Raw genomic sequence first — 24,055 nt, forward strand, 5'->3', positions numbered from 1 at the left:
GAGGAAGTTCCCAGCATACAAGGAATTGTTTTATGGAATTAGAAGATCCTAAAAACTCTTTCTTTTTTTGATGGTATCTGCAGACCTGATTTAATTATAGAAAATTAGTTAAATTGTTTAATAGTGGTTGGTTCTGTGAGATACATGTTGGGTTAACAAAAAAAAAGGAAAGCTTGGATAATACATATTTTTGCTGGTTAGTTTTCAGTCACTCTTACTATCTCATAGCATAATTAAGTTCTGGGAGCTGTAGGAATGATGATGTACCCAGGTGTTTAGTATGTGCATAATGCTTGGTCAGAAGAAGCAGGTATCAAGCAGCCTTATTTTTACCCTATAGGATTTATTTTCCAGTGAAAATGTGTGGGCAGCAGAGATGGTTTGGCTGTCTGCTTTTCTGGCTTGAATCAAATTCCATTGGCATTGGTTTTAACTGTTTGTTACAGTTTGTTACCAGCTTAATTCTTTTGTAAGATTTGTTACTGTAAGCCAGGTTAATGTCTTCCTGTCATTAAGTTTTGTGTCAGTATCCTATTGTACTTTCAGCTTATGTTTACTCAACTTGTTTTAACAGAAGTAACATTCGCTTCTGCATTGTTACCAGTCAGCTATTCAGTTGTAATCTTTCTGGTTTGCCTTATTAACTGTCACTTGGTCTGTTCTCATTGACTACCAAAGCTGCTTTTAGGAGGTGCACTTGCTTAGGAGTATTTGTTTTATATTATTTGTTTACTTTACCTTTTCCACCTTATTTAAATCATGAAAAAGTAGCAGTTCTTTTTTAATTTATTTTTTAAATTCATTTTACATTAAAAGTAGAAGTTCTTAAACGTTTCAGTATTAGGTATCATTTAAAATATGAGAGGTGATTGAGGATCAAGAAGAGTTTTATTAACATTTATTTAATTGAAATTGACCTGAGAATCTTGGTAGAGTTGATCATAATTGTTATTTCAGCTCTTGGAAAGTTGAGGTACTATGGTTGCTATCAAGTTTGAGGCCTCCTAGGTTTCAGAGTGAGATTCAGAAAGAAAAAGTGAAATTGGAAAAACTTTAAATTATAGTTAATAAGTCCATTATATATTAACAATATTTTTAATGTTTTTAAGTAAAAGAGAATTATATCACTTTCCTCCTTGACTCCTTCAGGCCCCTCCTATTTTTAAGTCTATTGGCAAAAAACCCTCCCTCAGGCTTCTCTTACAAACACTCAATCTCAATTTGATAGCCTCTTTTATTATTATTTATTATTACATACTCATGTATTATTACTATTTTTTTTTTTACAACCAGCTGTACCATTTTTGTTCTTTGCGTGTATGTGGTTTTAAACCTGACCACTCAGCATGCAACAGCCAACTCATCTGTGGGAGAAGCCAAGTTTTCTTCTGCGAGAAGTCAATAGTTCCCTGTAGTGCTTTGTCTGTGAGTTGGATCCATCGACATTAAAAGGCCCATTGATTTTTGCTATTGTTCCCGTGTTGTTTATATAGCATTTTTTAGGATACCATTTGTTTATATAGCATTTTTTAGGATACCATTTTATCCAACTTGCAACAGTGTCTCTTAGAATCTTTCTTTCCCCCCTCTTCCACATTGTTCCCTCAACTAGAGATTCAGGAGCTCTGATGTAGACATATCCACTGGAGCAGGCTCCCCATGATCCCTTGATCTCTGCATTGTGTTCGTTTTCTTTTTATGTAAGAAAAAACTTTAGTGAGATGTGGTGGCCACACTTACATGAGGATATAAGGATAAGGTTTGGAATGTGGGTAGGATTATGCTGATCTAACAAATGTCAGTAATAGATTTGTTTTTCTAAGATCCGTGACCTCACAGCCCTGGGAAGCTGACAGTTCTTGGTTGCAACCAACATGTGAATGCCACTTCTTGCACTTGTATGCATTTCTTGCCATGTGGTACTTGTTGTGGTTCATAGGTGTTGCAGCTATATAGGGCTAATTAATTGCTTCCTTCCTCTGATAGTTTTCATAGTATTTTCTGGAATCATGAATGTTAGACCACAGGAAGAGGCTTTCAGGTCAGATCCAGCTCAAGTCATTTGAGTCATGTATCCTCAATGTGTAGTTTTCAGCAATAGGGTCTGACCTTCAACCCCAGAGAGATATCCAAGGGCCACATTGGTAATCTGTTTGGTTTTGGTAGTCATTTGGACTAGACTGACGAAGCCTTCAAAGGTTTCTTGAGTCTGGTACTGAGATTTTTGTTAGTCTGTGGTTCTTGTTGGGAGCATTGTTAGTGCAAGTAGCTTAACTTCTTTTAAGATGTGTGTGTATGCTAAGATACATTTTGTATAATTTTAGGCAAATATAAAATATGATTCCTTGATTATCAAACCACGTTGGAATTGGTCTCCCGCCTCCCTGTTTGGAGCGCCTTCCCATTTCCCACTTCATATCACCTTCCCCCTCAGGCCCCACCTCCACCCCATGGTCCCTTTATACTTGTTTCTGTGACACTCCATGTTGTACACTCACATCTGAAGATTGGTGTAGGAACCACAGGTGAGAGAGAACAGGCAGCACAGTGTGTGTCTTTCTGGATCTGGGTTACTTCACTCAGAATCTTTTCTAGGTCCAACCGCTTTCCTGCAAGTTTGGTTGAGAGAGTGTGATTTCTACCAGTATGGGACCTTAACAAAAATAGACTGGGAATTTAACAAAAACTATAATTAATAAATTCATTATAAATTAGGAGTGATATTTCTAATGAAATGCACACTCTCCATGACACAGAAAGGCAGTTTAGTAGTTAAGAGTGCTTGTTGCTCTCATAAAGGATTCGATTTGGTGGCTCACCTGTCTAGAACTCAGTTCCAGGGCTTCAGACATCCTCTTCTGATCTCTGCTGACTTCAGGCACACACACCTTCCACCTATATACATACAGGCAAAACGCTTATACACTTAAAATAAAATTTAAAAACTCAAACCCCTTTTCGAAATGAAAAACCACTTAATAAGAGAAGTACAGCTTTATGTTTTTATGAATTTCTTTACTAGCCTAATAGAGTTCTTATGGTAATATCTGTTTTTGTACTCAGCCCATGTTTCCATTGAAAACAAAATATGTATTTGAAAGAGAAAGAGAATTTAACAAGTAAATAAATGCTTAGTATTATTCCGTAGGTGGTTTTGACTTCACAGATGTCCTCAAAGAACAGCTTTAGGGTCCTTAGCAGCACTGTTGGAACTGCTATAAGAATTTAAGAACAGGACTCTTGAGTCCTTTGATTTCAAAATTGAAATTTTAATTAGTTGAATGCTTTTCTTGGTTCTATTAAGCATTTTAATATTACATTGCTTCTTTAATTGCTTCTGGGTAAGACTTACTCTGCTTGCAGTCACTCATTTTCTTTTAGGGTTATTTTTATATTTAAGAAACAATAATTTGAATGCAGAAAAGCAAAGGAGGATTTATGTGAGATTGGCTCATTTGGTCCTTTTACAGAGTTTGTTATTAACTTTCGGTGAGTTTTGGATTCTAACTTTGGAATAGTAATGCATTTGACTTTCCTGCTCCTGTATTACCATGTCACGGCAGTCATTCTCCCTGTTTGTAACTGGATTGTGTTTTTTCAAGGCAATATAAGTGTAACAGACAGTTACAGTGGCCTCATGTTTCCAGCCAGTGATGTTTTTTCCTTCACAACCATCTTTCCTTTGACAATTTAATCTGATATTAAAAGGATCTATGTTATGATTTTTAAAGTTTCAAAGTATAAATGGTGTGTATCCTATATTCAGTGAAGATAGGTTTGATAACTTTTCTACAGTGAGGAGAGAGATCTATGTAAAATGATTTAATGAATTATGCAATAGAAAGTTTTAAGTATTTTCAGTGTATATCTTCTGTGTGAGTTCTTTGTAGATGATTTTAGTTTTCAGCATGTCTCTGACCTCCCTTTACGTCACTAAGTTGACAGAAGCGAAGGTAATATGGATAAATCTTGGTTGTGGATAGCTACGTTAGATGACTTTGCATGTTGTTACAGCTTTGTAAGTTCACTTTAGATTTGCTAGAATAGAATACACCCTCTATTTGTCTGTTTTGGCCCTCAAAGGCATCATGCATACTTGGCTATTTGCTGTAAATGTATTTTTCATGGTACAGCATGAAAAGCTTGCAATTTTAATTAAGAGTAAATATTTTCTTTGCTAAAGTAGACTTTTTACATAGATTGCTTTATATTAAAATATAAAGTTTTGCACAGTTGTGCAAAAGTGACAAAATTGGGGCTTTTGCTTCTTAGGTAACAAGGTGCATGTGAAAAGTAGACCATGTTTTTATCACTTTTTATAAAGTAGACTTTTCTAAACTGGCCATTTACCACATACGCTATTTTTATAACATTTCTATTTGTTTATTTTTCAGCTTTTTTAATACAACTCAATGAACTAAAACTGGAAGATTTTCTTTTTTAATGAAGTAATATAGAGATAGACTTTGTCTCATTGTACCCCTTCCTTGCTTCATTACTCGTCTGTCACCTACTCTCACCCTCCCCATGTCCTCAATTGTTGCTGCGAGATTTCTTCAGCTTCAGCATCTGGATCAGCCTTCTTGTTACCTAGATTGCCTCAACCACCTCTTCCTTCAGATTTCATCCCACTCATGACTCTCAGTTGGCCCTTTATTTTGCTTGCAAATATAATAGGTGCCTTAATTTTCTTACCATATTATGTTGCTCACAAGGCAGTTTTATTTTTGTTTTTTTTTTTTACCTTCTGCTGTTTTCTATTTAATTTTGTTCAATATTTTAAGAAATAATTTTGGAGTAAAACTTATGTTTAAAATGCTTTCAAGCTTAATTAGTTGAGTAATATTTTTATCCATTTTCAAGTTTTATATTTTAGGAATAGGAGAATTATTTTGGAAAGTAAATATAACTTTTTTTTTCCTAACTAGAGCAGTGTTACATACTCCTTGGGTTTTAGTTGCAAGTTGTGAATTTTCTTATTGGAACATTTGCCACAAAATCTTTTTGTGGTTGTATTCTCTCATGCTTACCCATGTGAGCTCAAGTCCAGTTGAAGAATGTATGGACTGAACAGGCTGGGTTAAAACTCTAATGCGGAAGACCAATGGATTCTTTACTGAATGAAAGTTTTTAACATCTAATTTTGATGTATCTAGACTTTGGTTTATCTGAGATGTAACATAAAGACTTAAGACAGAATGAAAGAGCTTTATGTTTGGGGTAAGAATCCGCATGGAATGCTGAATTTCTTCTTTTTTTACAGAGAATACATATTGGCAAGTTGAGAGTTGTCACCCTGTGAAACAGTATGCAGATTTGCATCTTCTGCTGTATCACATCTTCTAAAATTTTGTTATGATATTAATTGTTTTCTTTTGCTTAATCTAATAGCTCTATGTTTTGCATTTCTTAAGTAATATAGTGGTCAATAATGCTGTTATTGTCTGTCAGCTAAAATTCACTTATGGTACAGGTGGTACCATCTCCCCTGCATTCTGGTGTATTTTAAAGCCCCGTTTTTCTTACTCTTGTCCACTTTTCTCTTTGACACTATTGTCCCTTGGACTTCTGAACTAGTCTACCATAGTTTTCATGGACCAAAGAGGAATTCCTTGAAACATTTTTCCTGGTTGGGGGGAATAAACAAACTACAACAAAAATTAAAAACATTACTTTCTGTGGTTAATAATTCTCAATGGAAATAGTTTTTTAAATATTTTTTTCATGAATGGCATTGATCTAGCTATTTTCTGTTATAGACCAGACATGTATTAGTGACCTGTAGACATTACCATTAAGAACAGAATCACTTTTAGTAATGCATGTGTATGAATGTGTGTATGTATGTATATATATATATACATATATATATATATGTACTACATGTATGTATGTAGTACATTATAGAGGGATTTTTTGAGATATTTATGCTGTGAAAATATATTAACTAATGATAAACTCTGTTCTTTAGATAAATTACTCTAGACCACAGAACCAACAGAGAACCTGTTTTCATGACTTACTAGTAGACACCAGGTTCTTTTTGCTTTGTTGTTCATTTATTTATTTTTGGGCACTACATTTATAGGAATCAGGTATTTTTACAGACTTCAGGACTAGATAGATTTTTTTTTTTAATCACTCAGATGCACGGTTTATTTTTTTTACATTTCTTACAGTCTATTTCTAGCAACCAGGCTTTTTTAAAAGCTGGAAAAGAATTCATCATTTTCAGTCTGTTTTTATTTCATGTTTACACATTGAAGGAAATGCCTAGAAACCCATCAGTTGACATGAAGACATGAATTTAATGTATTCTTTTAAATACAGATTTTGTAATTGACGTTTGATTTCTAATTGCTTAAAACTAGTACACTAAGAATGTTTTGCTCATAGCATCTTTTTTATTATTATTAACTTCTCTAAACTGTCAACCTGGTTTGGAAAAATTATATTACTTAAAACAGAATGGGAAACCGGAAATAGCTTGCATGTGTTTAATTCCTTGTGTTTAGGGGGAGGGGGCGTCACAGTTTGCTGCCACAATACAAGCACAGTGCATGCAGAAAAGGTTCAAGGATTAAAAAGTAATACCAGGACTAAAGTCATTTGAAATCATTACCATGTTAGTATTATTTTAAAACATAATTTAGAATCATTAAAAATTGTACATAATTTTTTTTTAATTTTGTTTTTCTAGGTAGTTGGCAAAAAAGGAGAAAGTCATTAGGGTACAAAAGACACTGGAAGACTTAACTGCAGTCAGATTTGCAGCTCCTGGATAATTGCTTGATTCTCTTCAGAAACTGTTAATCTTTTATTTGTTGCCATTACCAATAAATCATTGCTTTTGTTCAGATGGTATCACTAGTGTTTCTATTGTAAACTTGATACATGCAGTTGTAAATAATAAAAGTCAGTACTTTTGCCAAGCTTAAATTTTGTCATTCTATATAAATGCATTCTCTCTCTTGTTTTTATTTGAATATTGACTTTTTGTTTTAGAAGAGCTGTGTCTGAAATCCCATTGGCTACAACCTAGTCTGTCTCTAGAAGAATAGAATGTTAGAGGAATTAAGAGTACTGTCTGCACATGTAGAGTGTTTTGATACATGGATTTGAAATGTGTCTACACATGTGGAATGTTTTGATGCATGGATTTGGAATAACTAACCATGTTCGAGTGAGTATTGACTTTGTATTTTATCAAAAGATATTTGGGTATATCTAGGCTTTATAAATTTCCTCAAATTATAAACAGCCGCTAATCTTAGCTATCACTGGTAGTTAACAGGTCTACAAATGTTCTGTTTTTGGGGGAGAGTCTTGCTATATAGCATAGGCTAGCCTCATCATTTATACCCTTTTGTGCCTACCTCCCAAAGGCTGGGATCGTAGGCATGTACCACCAAACCTGGTCTCATGTCAAGATTTTAATCTTTTTGTATAAACCTAAAAGTTAGAGTCAGATATTTTCTTTAATAATGAAGGTATTAATATTGAATTCAGACAGTTGGCAAAATATAATACAGTTTATGGAAAATGGGAATTTAGTATCTAATCTAATATTTATTAATTAAATTCACCAAACATTCACTATAAATGCATAGATACAGAATACGATTTAAGGTTGAAAGTGAGTCGTCCTAACTGGTTTTTAAGATCTTTTTACAAAAAACTGGCTAAACAAAATATTTGTTCTTATGTGTTTTTTTAACCTTACAATTGAACATTAGACTAAAATATTGGAAAATTTAATGTTTTTTTATTTTATGTGTGCAAAATGTATTTGGCCTCCTCTATGTGTATATTCTCGTATATGTAGACTGGAAGAGCATCAAAACCTCAAGAATAGGAGTGACAGATGCTTGGGAACTGAGTGTAGGCCTCTACAGGGCTGCTGCTCCAGCCCTATGAATTTATCTTTTAATTCAGTATTTTAAAAGATTATAACTTGTAATTCAGTTAATGCATTTGAGGACATTCTTATCTAGAAATAGTGCCGAGATTTGCCCTTTCAGTACTAATGTATTTATACACGGTTATTGTAAAGCTGTGGAAGTTTTAGTGCTGAAGTAGCCCTCTTCTGAAACTTGTGTTGTCGGGTAATGTTCAGTTCATTTGTGAGCACAGTAACCGATCTGTGATGTTTGTATTCTATGTATTTCAGTCTTGTTGACTTAGAACAAAAGGAAGACAAAAAATAAAAGTTTATAATGCAAACCATCTGAAGTTAATCACACCTGAATGAAGAACAAGATTAACATCAAGAGTTTTAGTTTATACTTGCCCTTTTTGGGTAGTCATTGAAGTGCCTCATCTCAAGTGTAAATGAAAACCAAGTAGAAGTAGTTTCACATTTGCAAAGGTTCAGACATCAGATTTTTGTCGCTATATGACTTCTGTAACTTTATTGCAGCATACAGATATTCTGTCATTTGAGTTGTAAATTGTGAGGAATGCTAGTAGGAAGCCTATATGTGTCACAAATTTTCTTAGTGAAAAAAATAAATAAATAAAGACACGTAGTTGACATGTAAAACATCAAGCTAAAATGCTATTTTCTGTTAAACAGTACATATATAGTTACCTGTAAATATATGTATACACACATAAAATATTTACATGTAACAGTTTTCCAGAAAAGAACATGAGGAATATGTAACCTTGGTTATTTTAACATTAGTGTTTTCTAGAAAACAAATATTAGTTTGTTTTGTCAAGCTATATTTTGTCAAACTATATTTGTCTAAAAACAATCTATTTGTATGCATCTTGTTTTTCTTATCAAGACATATAGTGAAATACTCTTTCAGCAGAAACAGTGCCATAGGAAGGTTTTGTCAGAGGAAACCTAAGAATAAGACTAACACTTGTTACTGTGTTCGTATTGGCCCTTTATAAAAGTGCTTTGACTGTCTGGCTGTCAGGGACCAAATGCCCCCTCTTGTATATGAATGTATTGGATGGAGGTAGTCACTTAGCTGTCTACCAGCCATGTTTGTCTAAATGATTAAAGATGTATAAGGCTTTTTTTGTGGTATTCATAGTTTTTGCTATGAGTGTACATTTAATCCAAACATTTCATTCATGGCTATCATTAGTTCTTATGTTTATATTGAGAGTCTGGGGACCACAATGTAGGCCAGGAGATGCAGTCGTCTATATATGACAGATTTACACCCATCAGATCTTAACAATATGGTAACATGAACAAGACCTGTACCAGTTGGCATGCCAAAAGGAGGTGAGGAAATTTTGTAAGGCCCCATATCTAAAAGAAAAGCTACTAAGAATCAGTCTTATTCAGGGAAAAGCTTTTTTTGTGTGTTTATATGTGTTTAGGATTGACCACTTAGGATTGGTCAAGCCCAATAACACAATCCCAAGTGGTCAATCCTTAAATACATAATCTGAGCAACACTAAATGGGCTTGGCAGGTTGTATTTTATATATACATACAAGTATATGTGTATTCGTCTTAGTTACCTATCTTTTGCTGTGAATATCCCTGGTCAAGGGTGTTATAGAAGAGTTCATTGGGGCTTAACAGTTTCAGAGGATGAGTCTGCGACCCTTATGTTGGAGAGCAAGCAAGCATGTTCTGGAGCAGTAGTGGAATGCCTGGTTACCTCTGATCTGGAAGTAAGAGGTACAGACAGCTAACTGGAACTGGTGTGGGCTTTTGAGATTGTATGAATTTTCACCAGGAAGAACAAAGGGTTACATCACTTTAGTTTTATCTAATAATTTAATTATAAGGTTCCTGGTATGTACCTTATTTGAATCAATATCAGTCAATACCTTTGGTTTCTTTATTACACCAAAGAAAATTACTCTGTTGTCTGTGGTTTCTTAAGTCCTTACATATGAACATTTCAATGTCTTAATTGTCTCTTCGCCTCATTTGGTTAGCATGTTTGAGAAATACTGAACCAGGGGGATTGGAATTCCTCTGGACGTTTTTAGTGTCATTAATAAAATACATTTTTAATATTTATATTTGTTTGTTTATTTATTTGAGACAGGGTCTCACTAAGTAAGGCTGTCCTGGAACTTAACTATGTAAACCAGGCTGGCCTCAAACTCAAAGAGATCCTCCTGCTTCTGCCTCCCGAGTGCTGGGATTAAAGGCGTGCACAAACACCCCTGGCATAAAATACATTTTGTAAAGGAAGTAAAAGTTGATTTTGGAGATACTTCTTTAGTGACCATGGCCTAGGAACACATTTAAGTTTCCTCAAACTCTGTTTCTATGCAGATGCTTTTTTAATGTTTCATGAAGTTTTACAGAGCAAAGTCATAAATCATGGCAAGTTTGAAATATATTGGTGGTTTCATTAACAAGAGAATTTAAGAATGGCCTCAGCCGGGCGGTGGTGGCGCACGCCTTTAATCCCAGCACTTGGGAGGCAGAGGCAGGCGGATCTTTGTGAGTTCGAGACCAGCCTGGTCTACAAGAGCTAGTTCCAGGACAGGCTCCAAAACCACAGAGAAACCCTGTCTTGAAAAACCAAAAAAAAAAAAAAAAAAAAAAAAAGAATGGCCTCAATTTTATGCTCAAGGACAATTTTATTAGAATTTAGAACAAGCCCAGGACAGTGAACTCACTAACTACTAGAGAGTAGAGCATTAGAAAAGCTGTGCAGGATGACGTGGAGGTCAGACACAAGCAGCTGTGTGTGTGTTGGGTGGGGGGGGGCTTTAGAGAAAGTAAGGGTGCCAGAAATCTTTGGGGACACAAAGTATTAAAGCATGCTTAGAAAGGATACAGAAAGAAGAAAAAAAAATTTTCTCCCCAAGACAGGGTTTCTCTGGCTGTCCTGGAGGTCTTGGAGACCAGGTTGGCCTCGAACTCACAGAGATCTGCCTTCCTCTGCCTCCCAAGTACTGGGATTTAAGACGTGCGCCCCCACCGTTCAGGCAAAAGTTCACTTTCTGAATGATTCAGAAGCATTAGACTAAAATGGAAAATGTCAGTGCTCACTAGGTGACACCATTTATTCCTTTTATCTTCAGAGTTTTTGTCTATGCCCTTCCTAGGTGGGATGCCTGAGTGAGCTTGGCACCCACAGGCTCGTGCATTTGAATGCTTCCTCCCCAGCTGGTGAACTGTTTGGGAAGTATTAGGAGGTGTGGCCTTATTGGAGGAGGAATGTCTCTGGGGTTGGGTTTTCAAGAGCACTTGCCTCTGGCTTGTGGGACAGAAGCTCTTAGCTGCTGCTCCAATACCATGCCTGCCTGCCTTTCGCATGCTCCCCACCTTAATATTCATGGATTCACTCCCTGAAACTGAGCAAGTCCCCAGTTAAATGGTTTCTCTTAAGTTGTTTTGGTCATGTTATCTTTTACAACAATAGAAAAGCTAACTATTGCGCAATGACAGCACGGATGCACAAAGGTGTGTTGTGTAGTGGGGAAAGGCACATGCGTGTCACCAGGTAGCATCTCTGGGATGTGTCAGTCACAAAGTGTGCATCTGTGCCATCACAGGGCAGCACTACATGGCAGATAAGCGAACAGGAGTGTCATGCCCCAGGGCTGGTACGTTGCAAGAATGGGAACATGCAACCATATGGCAACATTGGTGTATGGCAGGCACATGAATAAGTGCCCATACCATCACACTGTGGTGCTGGGACATGAGCAGGGATGCTGAACCATGGTGTGGTGGTTCTGGGACATATCAAGTACTCAGACATGCATGCCTGCACCTTCACATATGTGGATAGCAGATGTGTCAACAGACATGGCCATCCTACCATTTGATAACACTGACATGGCAAGCACTAGGACAGGCCTAACCCAAGCTGCCTGCTTGCTCTGGGACATGACAAGCATGCAAACAGAACCTGTGCTACCTCATGCTGACAGACATGGCATGCATGTCACAGGCATGCAAACAGGCATGTCTATGGCAGTGTTGAACATGGTAGTTGTCAAAAAATTGCTATACTAGTCGGGCGGTGGTGGCACATGCCTTTAATTCCAGCACTCGGGAGGCAGAGGCAGGCAGATCTCTGTGAGTTCGAGGCCATCCTGGTCTACAAGAGCTAGTTCCAGGACAGGATCCAAAGCTACAGAGAAACCCTGTCTCCAAAAAACAAACAAACAAAATTGCTATACTACCATGTGATGCTACTTGGACATTGTATATACATGGGCAGGTGTGCCTAAGCTGCCCCGTGCAGCCCTGGGACCTTGCAAGGGTACAAACAAATGTGCCCATGCCACCAGGGCCAGGCCAGTGAGACCACAGTGTAGTGATAATTCATTTGTAGTTTAATAAATAAAGCTTGCCTGAAGGTCAGTGCAAAGCAGTCACACTAGTCAGCCACACAGGCCAGGCAGTGGTGGCACACACCTTTAATCCCAGCAGCCACACTAGTTACCCAGAGAGGCCGGGTGGTGGTGGTGCACACCTTTAATCCAAGCACTAGAGAGGACTATAAGGCGGAGTGAGACAGGAATTTGCTCTCTTTTAGTCTGAAGATTTCGAAGAGGTAAGAGCTCTTTAGTGGCTTGGCTGCTTTTACTTTTCTGATCTTCAGGTTGAACCCCAGTATCTGTCTCTGGGTTTTTACTATTTGTGCTACACCACAGGATTCCCAGAAGGAAAGCCAGCACTACCATGTGGTGGCACTGGAAGACTGCATGGGTACAAGCCGGTGTGGGTGCACCATGTGCCACTCCAGACTTCACACCCACGTAGACAGGTCTGCCCATGTGTTGGTGCTGGAACACGGTGGGTGCAAAAGTAGGCATACTGTGCCATTGGGTGGTGGCACTGGGGTGCAGCAGCTACTAGCGAGCATTCAGGCCACCGTGTGACGACCCTCGGACGCAGTAGGCACACAATGCCACTTGGCAGGCTCGGCAGCCTGTGAAATGGCAGGCACAGAAGCAGGAGTGTCCTGCCACCACATGTTGACATTGGACCACGGCATGTGCTTGAATGTGGATGCTCACACTACTACATGGTGGGATGTAGCAGATGTGCAAACGTGTTCCAGCATCACAGCATGGCAGCAGTGGAACATGGTGTGTTTGCTAACGGGCATTCCTACCCCGCTATGTGGTAGCTCTACGGAATGGGAAACACGTAACATTCGTTATCTGGCCAGAGACTCAGGGGCGTAGATAGCAAGGAAACAGGTGCACTGTGCTGCCATACAGTGGCACTGTGACCCTGCAGACATGCAAACAGATGTGCCTCTGCCACCAGGGTGGCCTGGACATGACAGGTGAGCTGCACTCCTGCACCATGGTGCTGGGACTAGCAGGCCTGGGAACACGGGTATCCACACGGCTGCCTGCAGGCACTGGATGCATCTGTCATGCATGGGAACCGGCATGGCCATGCTGTTGCATGGCAGCACTGGGACACAGCAGGTCCACAAAGAGTTGTGCCTGCATTGCCACAGTATGGGACACAGTGTGGGTAAGGGCAGGTAGGGGTTCCTGTGTCATCAGAAGGCAGTACTGTGGAGTCGAAGGCTTTGTGACAGGTGAGTAGTCCTCGCCCCATGGCAGCACTGACTGAGAGATGGAACCAATGTGAACATGTGTGGTTTTGCTGGCACACGGCAGCTCCAGATTGGCAGAAGTGTAACCAGGCCTGCTGGTGACACCATAAGTCATCACTGGGACTCGGCATGTGCATGAACAAGCATCCTGTGCCACCAGGTGGAGACACAGCAGGCACAAACACCAGCTTTTATGCTGTCAGACAGCTTTGCCAGGACATGGCAGGTTCAGTACCTTCAAGCCTGCACAGTCACGGGACATAGCAATAATGCCTCATTTCAGCTCTGGGACACAGCAGGTGTGCAAAGAGATGTGATGCACTGCCAAGCAGCAGCGCAGGGATATGGCAGTCATGAACATACACGCGCAGCCTGCAATTTGGTGGCTCTAGGTCTGGGGAGGTATGTAAGCATGTATGCTCGGACCACCACACAGGGCCACTGGGACATGGCAGATGCATGAACAGGAGAGCCTTGCCGCCATGTGGTGACCTGGGACCTGGCAGGTATGGGAACAGGATTATCTGAATTGTCACATGGCAAACGTGTGAATGGATGTGCCCACTCCAGCACTTGACTGTCCTAGAACCAGAAGACATGCACACGTTCACGAATGTGTTATGATGCAGAGGTACTGGAGTACCATAGGTGTGTTAAATTGCATGCATGTGCCACTGTGTGTGAGCCCCTGGACACAGTGTGGGTGTGAACAAGTGTCCCTGTGCAGCCAGGGCCAGTGGTAGCACCGGCGGGCACAGACATGCATACCTATGCCGCCATGTTATGATGTTGAGACACAGCAGGTATGTAAATAGGTGTGCCCACACTACCACATGGCAGCCTTGGGAAACAACAGGCTAACAGAACGTAGTGCCATGCAGCCATGTGGTGGCGCTTGGACATCACTGTTGTGGCAACAGGCTTGCCGGTGCTGCTGTATGTCAGAGCTGTTACATGGCAGGGTCATCAACAGGTGTGCCTGCACCAGAGTGTGGTGGTACTGGTGCAGATAGGGCGCCCCATGCCGCCAGGTGACAGCATTGGCACATAGAATGCGTAGGAACAATCCTGGAACATGGCAGGCACGAGAACAGTTCTGCCTGTGCCACCAGGTGGCGGTGCTGGCACACAGAATGCCTAAAAGCAGGTGTGCCCATGCAGTCAGGAGTGGGGGCTCAGAAACAGCAGGTGTGTGTGAACAGGAATGCCGTGCCGTCAGAAGGTGGCACTGGGGACGTGGCATGCTTGTAAACAGAGGTGCACACGCCCTCATGTTGTGATGCTGGCACATGGTAGGTAGCCTTGAACACACACGCCCATGCTGACGTGTGTTGATGGGACAGAGCAGGGATGAGAACAGGTGGACACGTGTCAGGTGTGCCAAGCTGCCACATGGTGGTACTGGGGCATGACAGGTAAGGAAACAGCATAGCCCATGTCACCAGGTGGAGCTGGGAAGTGGCAGGTGAGAGAACAGGCCTGCAGGTGAGGCCAGTGCTGGTACTAGACCACAACTGGCACATGAACAAACAGGCATGCCCATGCCACCACATACCAATATTAGGACACACCAGGTTCATGATCCAGGCCTCCACATTTCAAGTCATCCTTAGCACCACTGTCTTCCATGTTCCTATGAGAATGGTCCATTAAGCCCCGATTAAAGCATTCCACTGTTTTCATAATCCAAAGTCCCCAAATCCATAGCGCTCCAAACAAAGGCATGGGCAGGCATATCACAGCAATACCCCATCCCTTAGTCTTAGTCATGGTTTCTATTGCTGTGAAGAGACACCATAATCACAGCAACTCTTATAAAGGAAAACATTTAATTGGGGCTGGTGCATGCAGGCATGTGAAGATGGGTTGCTTTGGGTAATATAACCCATCTTAACAATATTGATTCTTGTAGGGATAAGTCCCGCCCCTTAGGGGGCATGTTCGCCTGGGGCTAATGTTTACCTATAAATCTGGTGAGCGTGCTCGCAGCGGCTTGCTTCATTGCGTCTGGCTCTGGAGCACAGCGGCACTGCATCTGGCCCAGAGAGGAGAGCTATCGAGTATGAGCTCACTTCCTCTTCCTCCCAGCATTCTGTTCTGTTTACTCCACCCACCTAAAGGCTGGCCAATCAAATGGGCCAAGGCAGTTTCTTTATTAGCCAATGACCTTCCTCTATCAGATTCTCAACCGGGTGGTGGTGGCACACGCCTTTAAACCCAGCACTCAGGAGGCAGAGACAGTCAGATTTCTGTGAATTCCAGGACAGACAGAGAAACCTTGTCTCAAAAAACCAAAAACTCAAACAAACCTTAAACAAACAAAAACAATATTGATTCTGCCAATCCATGAGGGTGGGAATTTACTGTCTTCCATTCTCTTGTAATAAACCTTTCTTCAGAGCTTTAAATCTTCTCATTTTAGAAGGCTGTCTAGTTATGGAAATTAGACAAGAAATTGAACTAAAATGTTCGATTAGAATGTTTAAAAAACTATATTTACAAATTATATTGTCTGTCTACTTCTCTCCATACCTACATCTATCTACAAAAAAGCTTAAAGAATCAACAACCATTCAAACTCATCTTCTCCAGTGTCAGCTGGTGCTGCATAACTTTCCCCAGTGTACACAAAACAAAGTTATACACTAAAAGATTTGATGGACAGCTGGAAGACACTCCCACTTTCCTCCCAGATGAACCCTGCAAAGATCTCTCATCAAATTCAGTAATCGATGTTTCCATCTGCTGCCTGGTTTGTGGATAAGAAACCCAAGCCCCTAAGACACAAAGGGCTCAATAAGGACAAGTTCCCCTGCGATGTCACAGAGGGGAACAGACTGGTGTCCACCAGTTGTCAACAACACAAAAAGAGTTGGAAGGTTGTACAATTTACAGTAAAATAAAGATGTTCTCAAATATACAGCCTGGATAATTTATGCACTTGGGTTGTCCTGGGTAGCGATCCCCATTCCACCCCCAGTTCATAAATCTCAGTGGGCAGTTAGACTCACCTTTCATCTCTTGCACATGAATGAATGCTTACCTTCTTCAGTCCTGGCACTTACCAACACTAAAGTACCAGCGTGTTTGTAGTGCCTTCATTTAGACTGAATTTAAATCCTTCTTGTAAATGGCTAATGCATAAAGGGATAAGAAAAGGAGACGGCAGAAGAAGATTCCTCTCTCTGGGTCACTTGGAAGTAAATGTGGTGGTCAGATTTGTGTTGAATCTGAATTTCTAAGGAGAAGGACCGACAGGAAGACAAGTTCGCGGCTTCTGAGTCTCTGAAAGGCTGATGCCTGAACAAAAGCTTAGTAAGACACAAGTGATAAGGTACTTCAGGTGAAAAAGAACGCATTTGTCATGGAGTGAGTAGTTTATCCCCTAGAGTAAAACTGTGTACATCTCGATGTAGAGGTAGCCCCAGCCAATCACCTTGCTTGTAGGGCGGGGCCACCTGAGAATATTTTTTACTAATATTGCTGGTGTGCTCTCCCCTGGCCCTTCTGCTTTCCTGTTCTCCGCTGGAACCACGCGTTCTATGAGTTTTTCCCTAATTAAAACTGAAAATATTCTTATAATTTCTGTCTGCCTTCATTTACGCCGATACACTTGGCGCCCAGAAAGAACCGAGTCAGACAGTCACCATGATTTTCTCACTCCAGACAGACGCAGGTTAAGATCTTTCCTGGTAAGCCAGCTCATGGTGCTACATAAAATATTAGAAATGGGTTAGATCAATATGTAAGAGCTAGCCAATAAGAGGTTAAAACTAATGGGCCAAACAGTGTGTAAAAAAATAGTTTCTGTGTAATTATTCCGGGTAAAGCTAACCGGGTGGCGGACGCAGCCCTGCCGCTCCATCAACATCTCTCTTTTTCATTGCAGGGTATTGTGGGTAGAAATGTTGTTTACCCAACCCAGGACTCTCTGAGTACCCAGGTGTGGTCAATGGAGGCACCAGCAAGACTCAGCTTGTGCGCAGAAACTGTTGGATTCAGGAAGACTTGCACTTACAGAGGTCATGCTGTCCCTTGGCCCTAACTCTGAGTGGGGAAAGGCAGCTCTGACCCCACGGAACCCAACGGAAGTGGGGATAGGAATGGCGGGTCCTGTGTGCTGTTCTTTTGGAGAAGGAGGTGAGTGGCTCGTGGGGAGTCACTGAGGACTGTGCCTGTCTATGTTGCTCAACTACTATTGATCTTATGAAGAAGTAATTGTTACAAATGAGATTCTTTTCGTTCGTATTGGGCCGTGTCAGCAGTTTTCTTTAGTATCCACTTAGAAAACAACTCTTGAGATAAACTAGCCCTTGGCTGGTGTCGGGGACCCGGCAAACCTCACAGCAGGGGAAAGACCTTCTGTGTGAAGGGCAGAGTGAAATGAGTCCAGCACCCATCTTTGCGGGCACTGAGTCAAGACTTCCAGAGTCTGACCTCGTGGTTTATTCTTCTTACACATTGAGGCATAGTAGTTCCACATGGTAATTATGACAACGCTTTAGACATAGCTACATAGAAACTCCCTGCAAGGCAGCAAAGCACCTGTGACCTCTGCAATAAGATGAGTTCTATTGGCTGATAATCAGAGCTCTGACTAGGGCCCAGAGGAAGGAAGAGTGAGAAGCATAAGGATGGATTCTATTAGTGTGGGATACAAAGTACATGGGATCTCTTTCACAAGGATATGTTCTATTCACTGAGACACAAAGCTCAGGACTGGGCCTAAACAATGCTGAGGATATGGAGGCAGGGATCCAGGTGGAGGCTGACTCCTGATAGAATAGCCAAGGATCACGAGGTTGTCAGACCCCTTTCACTCTGTCATTTCAGGTGACCAGGCTTCATTCATTTTCTTCTTTTTAAGAAAATAGGCCCACAGCTGGGTGGTGGTGGCGCACGCCGTTAAACCCAGCACTTGGGAGGCAGAGGCAGGCGGATCTCTGTGAGTTCGAGACCAGCCTGGTCTACAAGAGCTAGTTCCAGGACAGGCTCCAAAACCACAGAGAAACCCTGTCTCGAAAAACCAAAAAAAAAAAAAAAAAAAAAAAAAAAAAAAAAAAAAAAAGAAAATAGGCCCACGTGATTATTAGTCCTGGTTTTCTCCAATGCTTACTCTAAGCTGTGCTTCCTGCAGATTGGGATGGTCAAGTTTGGACTTTTAATGATCCTTGTTACCTTGGCAAAGATTTCTTTTCATATATTTAAATTGATTTTCTTTTGGGGTGGTTCGCAAGAGAGTTTCTCTGTATAGCTTTGGAGCCTGTCCTAGAATTCGCCCAGTAGACCAGGCTGGCTTCGAGTGCTGGGATCAAAGGTGTGTGCCACCACTGCCGAGCTTTAAAATGATTTTTTAACATGTCCATGTTGCCAGGTAAGGCTCCATCCTGTCCCTCCCTGTCACTAAGTGGCCAACCCTCTCCCGAGTCTTTCTTAGGGCTGATGTTGCCAGTGGGTAGGACTCTTTCCTTCCTCCTACCTTTCTTGGGATCCGGCACAGAGAGTACTGCTGTATGGCACTCTCCTTTCTCCCCTCTTGTCTGCCTCAAATCTGCTTGCCTTCACCAGGACCCCATTATCTTCACCAGGATGCAGTACCAAATGTACAATAAGGGTACGTATCCAAGTGGGTACTGATCCCAGGAGACAGAGATCTGATCCAGATTCACACATAGGTCTGTTCTCTCCTACCCAGACTCCTTTTAGATTACCAACCAATGTTTCTGTCCTCATCCAGAGATCCGCTTCCCTCAGTCCTGACTCTCAGACTCCCTTTAGGCTACTCAGTTCACCATTACACCTCAGAATAGTCCTCAGCTGCCTATGTCACCCAATAAGTTGCCTGCTTCCCTTAGCTCAGTCCCTTTGGGATTCTTGCTGGTCTACTACTTCACCTTGGGAATTCCTCTAGCACCCATGCACCCTGGTAAGAGATCCACTCCTCTCAGCTGTCTCTGCTTAGGACTTTCCCAAACCATCCAGCTGCCTTCCCACTTAGGGACTGTAACATTGTTGGCTAACATTCACACAATCAACAACTTAACTCCAATTGCCCAGGTCCCATTGTAAGCAAACAAAATGAAAAACTATGATAATCTGTTCATTTTCTAAACAACTATTTCCATAATAATTGTTCCCAACAAGAACAATTTAGACAAAACTCATGATACAGAATTCAAACGAACAACTATAAACACATTCAAAGAGTTTAAAGAGTTAAAAAGAGCATGAATAAACAACTATGCGAACTTGAAGAGGACCCAAATAAACTCCCACTTGAAGTACAAGAACAAAAGAATAACTGGCTGAATGAAATAACAAGGAAAATTCAGGACATGAAAATTAAATTCAATAAAGAGATAAAAATACTAAGGAAAATCCAAGCTGCAATGAAACTAGAATGAAAAATTCAGTAAGTGTCATAAAATGGTAACAAAACACAGTGGAAGCTTTTCCAAGCAATCATGTAGAAAACAGAAATATCATGGCTTAAAGACAAGGTATAGGAATTGGATCAGCCAATCAAAGTAAATAATACATCAAAAACTTCATGAATGGAATGTATTGAAGCTCTGGGCAATCTATGAATTATAGGTGCAGAAGGAGAAAATTTTTCTGTCAAAGGCATGGAACATATTTTCAATAAAACTATAGAATAAAATTTTCCGAATCTATGGAAAGAGATATCTATTTAAGTAGAAGAGGCACACAAAATATCAACTGTCCAGCCAGGAAAGGAAATGCCTCATGTTTACTATATTTAAAACACTAAATATGCAGGACAAAGGGAGGTATTGAAAGCTGCAAGCGAGAAGCATCAAGTGGCATAAAGAGTAACAGTTTCTCAATGGAAACCTTAAAAGCCAGTAGAGGTTCAACAGTGTGCCTCAGATTCTGAAAGGACACAGTTGCCAGACCAAGGCTACTGTACCCAGCAAAAGTATCCCTCATACCTGAAGGAAAAAGAAACACTTCCCACAATAAAAACAAACTAAAGCATTTGATGATCGCCAACCTATCTTACAGAGACTGAAAGGATACTTCAGACTGAAAAAAAGGATAAGTATACCCACAAGCTATGGCGGAAAATAAATGGTGCTGCTAGGATAGTGGTGCATTGTTGGACTAAGAAAACATATCTGTCTATCTATCTATCTATCTATCTATCTATCTATCTATCTATCTATCATCTATCTATCTATCATCTATCTATCTATCTATCTATCTATCTATCTATCTATCATCTATCTATCTATCTTCTATGTATGTATGTATGTATGTATGTATCTATCTATCTATCATCTATCTATCTATCTATCTATCTATCTATCTATCTATCTATCTATCTATCTTCTATGTATGTATCTATCTATCTATCTATCTATCATCTATCTATCTATCTATCTATCATCTATCTATCTGTCTATCTATCTATCTTCTATGTATGTATGTATGTATGTATGTATGTATGTATGTATCTATCTATCTATCTATCTATCTATCTATCTATCTATCTCTCATCATGTATACAGTGTTCTGCCTGCATGTATTCCTGCACGCCAGAAGAGGGCACCAAGATCTAATTATAGATGGTTGTGAGCCACCATATGATTGCTGAGAACTGAACTTAGGACCTCTGGAAGAGCAGCCAGTGCTCTTAACCTCTGAGTCATCTCTCCACTCCCAAAACACAGTTATTTAGAATACATCTCATTGGCTCCCAAGCTATATTTAGTGGAATTATTTCTTTGGTTTGCTGTTGGTTCCCTATCTGGGGTAAACAGATAGTTGTCAACTTTTTTTTTTGTTGTTGTTTTTTTTTTTTGTTTTTTCGAGACAGGGTTTCTCTGTGGTTTTGGAGCCTGTCCTGGAACTAGCTCTTGTAGACCAGGCTGGTCTCGTACTCACAGAGATCCGCCTACCTCTGCCTCCCAAGTGCTGGGATTAAAGGCGTGCGCCACCACCGCCCGGCTTTAGTTGTCAACTTTCTAATACCTCATTCTAACACATGGTTTCCCTTTTACCTTTATAAACTGACATTTGCCTATGGGTTATGTCTGTCTCCTCTCTATCCAGAGACAGTTCCTAGTCCCTCCTGGGACAAATGTCCTCCCACTTCCCTACTCTTCCTTGTTCCTTTCCCCCTTCTTCCTGTCCTCTATCTTCCGTCTTTGGCTCTTATTCCCTGCCTTCTGCCTCTTTGGGACAAATAAACCTTCTTTGTGCTTAGAGCTTGACCTTGGGGTGTCTTGTGCTGATACTGGTCCCTTCACAATCTGTGGTGACTTCTGATCATGACAATAAATTGTTCTTCCAAAAGAGTTTTATACATTTTTTTTTTCTTGCTAGGGATCTGAAAATTATCACCCAAACTTCTATTTCCAATGAAATGGGATGTAAGACAGAAAACAATAACTTTTATGATATGGGACATAGAAAGCTTTGAGTTTAAGGCTGATAATTAATTGCAAAGAACTTTTGTTTTCTTTTTCGAGACAGGGTTTCTTTGTATAGCCCTGGTTGTTCTGGAACTCGCCTTGTAAACCAGGCTGGCCTCAAACTCACAGAGATTCACCTGCCTCTGTCCTGAGTGCTGAGATTAAAGGCGTGAGCTACCACATACCAGTTCACAGAGAATTCTTAGAACAAGTAAGCAGCGACAGTATAAGCCACCAGTTCCTGTCCACTAGACCATTTCCAGATCACTAGTTTAACGAAAGCACTGGATAAATTGGGTTAAACACAGTACTTCATTATCCACACACACAATAAAAACCCCACAAACCACCTCCAGCTTTGTAAATCCCAGGTTACTCTTTGTTCCAATGAAAATTATGCTTTGGTTGGGAGTCAAGTGCTCATCCCTAGCTATTAAGCACTGAGGAAAGAGGCTGCCAGGCACCTATTACTGATAGGAGCATTCAATTAAGAGCTTTTGGAAAAACCAAATTCTTTTTATAAGAGTATGAGTCAAACCACCTCTCTTTAAGGCATTGGTGGTTTGATCGATGATTAATTACAGGACTTGTATCTTGTTCCAGAAAAAAAAAAAAGAATACCTTAAATTTATGGATCTCTGTGTTCTCCATGCTGTGAGAATCCATGCAGAAGTTCCTCTCACTGCTAAGAGTTCAGAGTGATGTCAGTGTGAGAGCAGAGGATGGAGCAGCAAGCCAAGGAGCCATGGTCTCAGCTTTTTGAGGGCATCAAATTTATTAATCCTTGCCTAGTGTTGGTGGCCCATGTCTTTAATCCCATCACTTAGAAGGCTTTGGCAGGCAGATAACTGTGAGTTAGGGCCTGTTCTACAGAGTGAGTTCCAGGATATCAGGATATCCAGGACTATGTGGAGAAATCCTGTCTTAAAAAAACAGAGAGAGAGAGACAGAGAGACACACCCAGAGAGAGACAGAGACAGAGAGATACAGAGACACAGAGATAGAGACACAGAGAGGGTGTTGAAGGTCAGTAATCATTGAGAGGGTTCTTTAGGCTGGCATATCCCAGTGTCCTAAGCCAAGTCCAAGCTAATTACAAGGTCATCTCATGGCCTATGGGTAGCTTACTGTCCAGCAGTCTCTTGAACATTCAGAAAAAAGTATCTTTCCCCTCCAAACTTCTCATTAAAAGTTATTGTCCTCTGCCTCAACTTCTCTGTTAGGTATCCCTACTGTTGGCCACTGAGGTTCATAGCATTGGGAAGTTTGAGAATCACTGGTCTAGAAGATGGGACATAGTGTGTGGTCTTACACCACTGGAGATATTCTGACAAGGGTGTGGAATATTCCCTTATACTGTGCAAATATATACCACTGTGATTGGTTTAATAAAGAAGCTGACTGAGCAAATAGCTGAACAGGATCATGTTAGGCAGGGGAATCAGACTAAAGACACTGGGAAGAAGGAGAGCAGAGTTAGAGGAGTCACCAGCCAGATGGAAAGGAAGCAGGGCATGCAGGGGAGGCAAAAGCCATGAGCCATGGGGCAGTACATAGATGAATAGAAATGGGTTGATTTAAGTTGTAAGAGCTAGTTAGTAGTAGACCTGAGCTATCGGTCAAGCATTCATAACTAATAATAAGTCTCTGAGTGGTTATTTGGGAAGCGGCTGGTGGAGCAGAGCTCATCATTGTCTTTCTACAAAAGGAATATTGAGAACCAGCCCCTTCTGCTTCATTAATGTTAAGTATCTTGCCACCAGGTGAATGGTTTTACTGCATGCTGCCACCATGATCTTCCTTGGTACATATTTGAGAGCAATGCAGTTTATGAAATATGAACCTGAAATGTAGACACTCCAAAACTGTGAGTTTTGTTTCTGTTTATATTTTGTTTATCACAGGCACAAGTTACCATCATAGAAGTCTGACTAACAATTAGTAGGCCAGCATAGCTTTGCTTGGGTCATAGTCAAAGGAAGACAGCCACCTCCCAAGGGCCACAAGTCATACTATCCCTAAAATGGGCCTCTGGTCCCTACATGACTGTATCATTTTGGTTTCTACTGCTGTAATAAAAAATACCATGAC

At 40.6% G+C, this 24,055-nt stretch overlaps 1 protein-coding gene across 5 annotated transcripts in view; it reads left to right on the plus strand.

Moving 5' to 3' along the window:
- Window positions 1–10,000, plus strand: part of Txnl1 (thioredoxin like 1) — a 28,566-nt gene extending 18,566 nt beyond the window's left edge. The window contains exons 8-10 of one of the 5 annotated variants that reach the window (XR_009058288.1): window positions 3,891–3,953; window positions 4,395–5,220; window positions 6,701–10,000. Coding sequence is in view for 3 of the 5 variants with exons in the window: in XM_057788468.1 (XP_057644451.1) it covers window positions 3,891–3,983 (93 nt within the window). In the remaining 2 variants the exon portion in view is untranslated. The other 4 variants (XR_009058289.1, XM_057788470.1, XM_057788468.1 and 1 more) reach the window with 4 other exon arrangements.
- The last annotated feature ends 14,055 nt before the right edge of the window (window positions 10,001–24,055 follow it).

The sequence above is a fragment of the Chionomys nivalis genome, chromosome 14 (assembly GCF_950005125.1).
Source record: "Chionomys nivalis chromosome 14, mChiNiv1.1, whole genome shotgun sequence".
NCBI lineage: Eukaryota > Metazoa > Chordata > Mammalia > Rodentia > Cricetidae > Chionomys > Chionomys nivalis.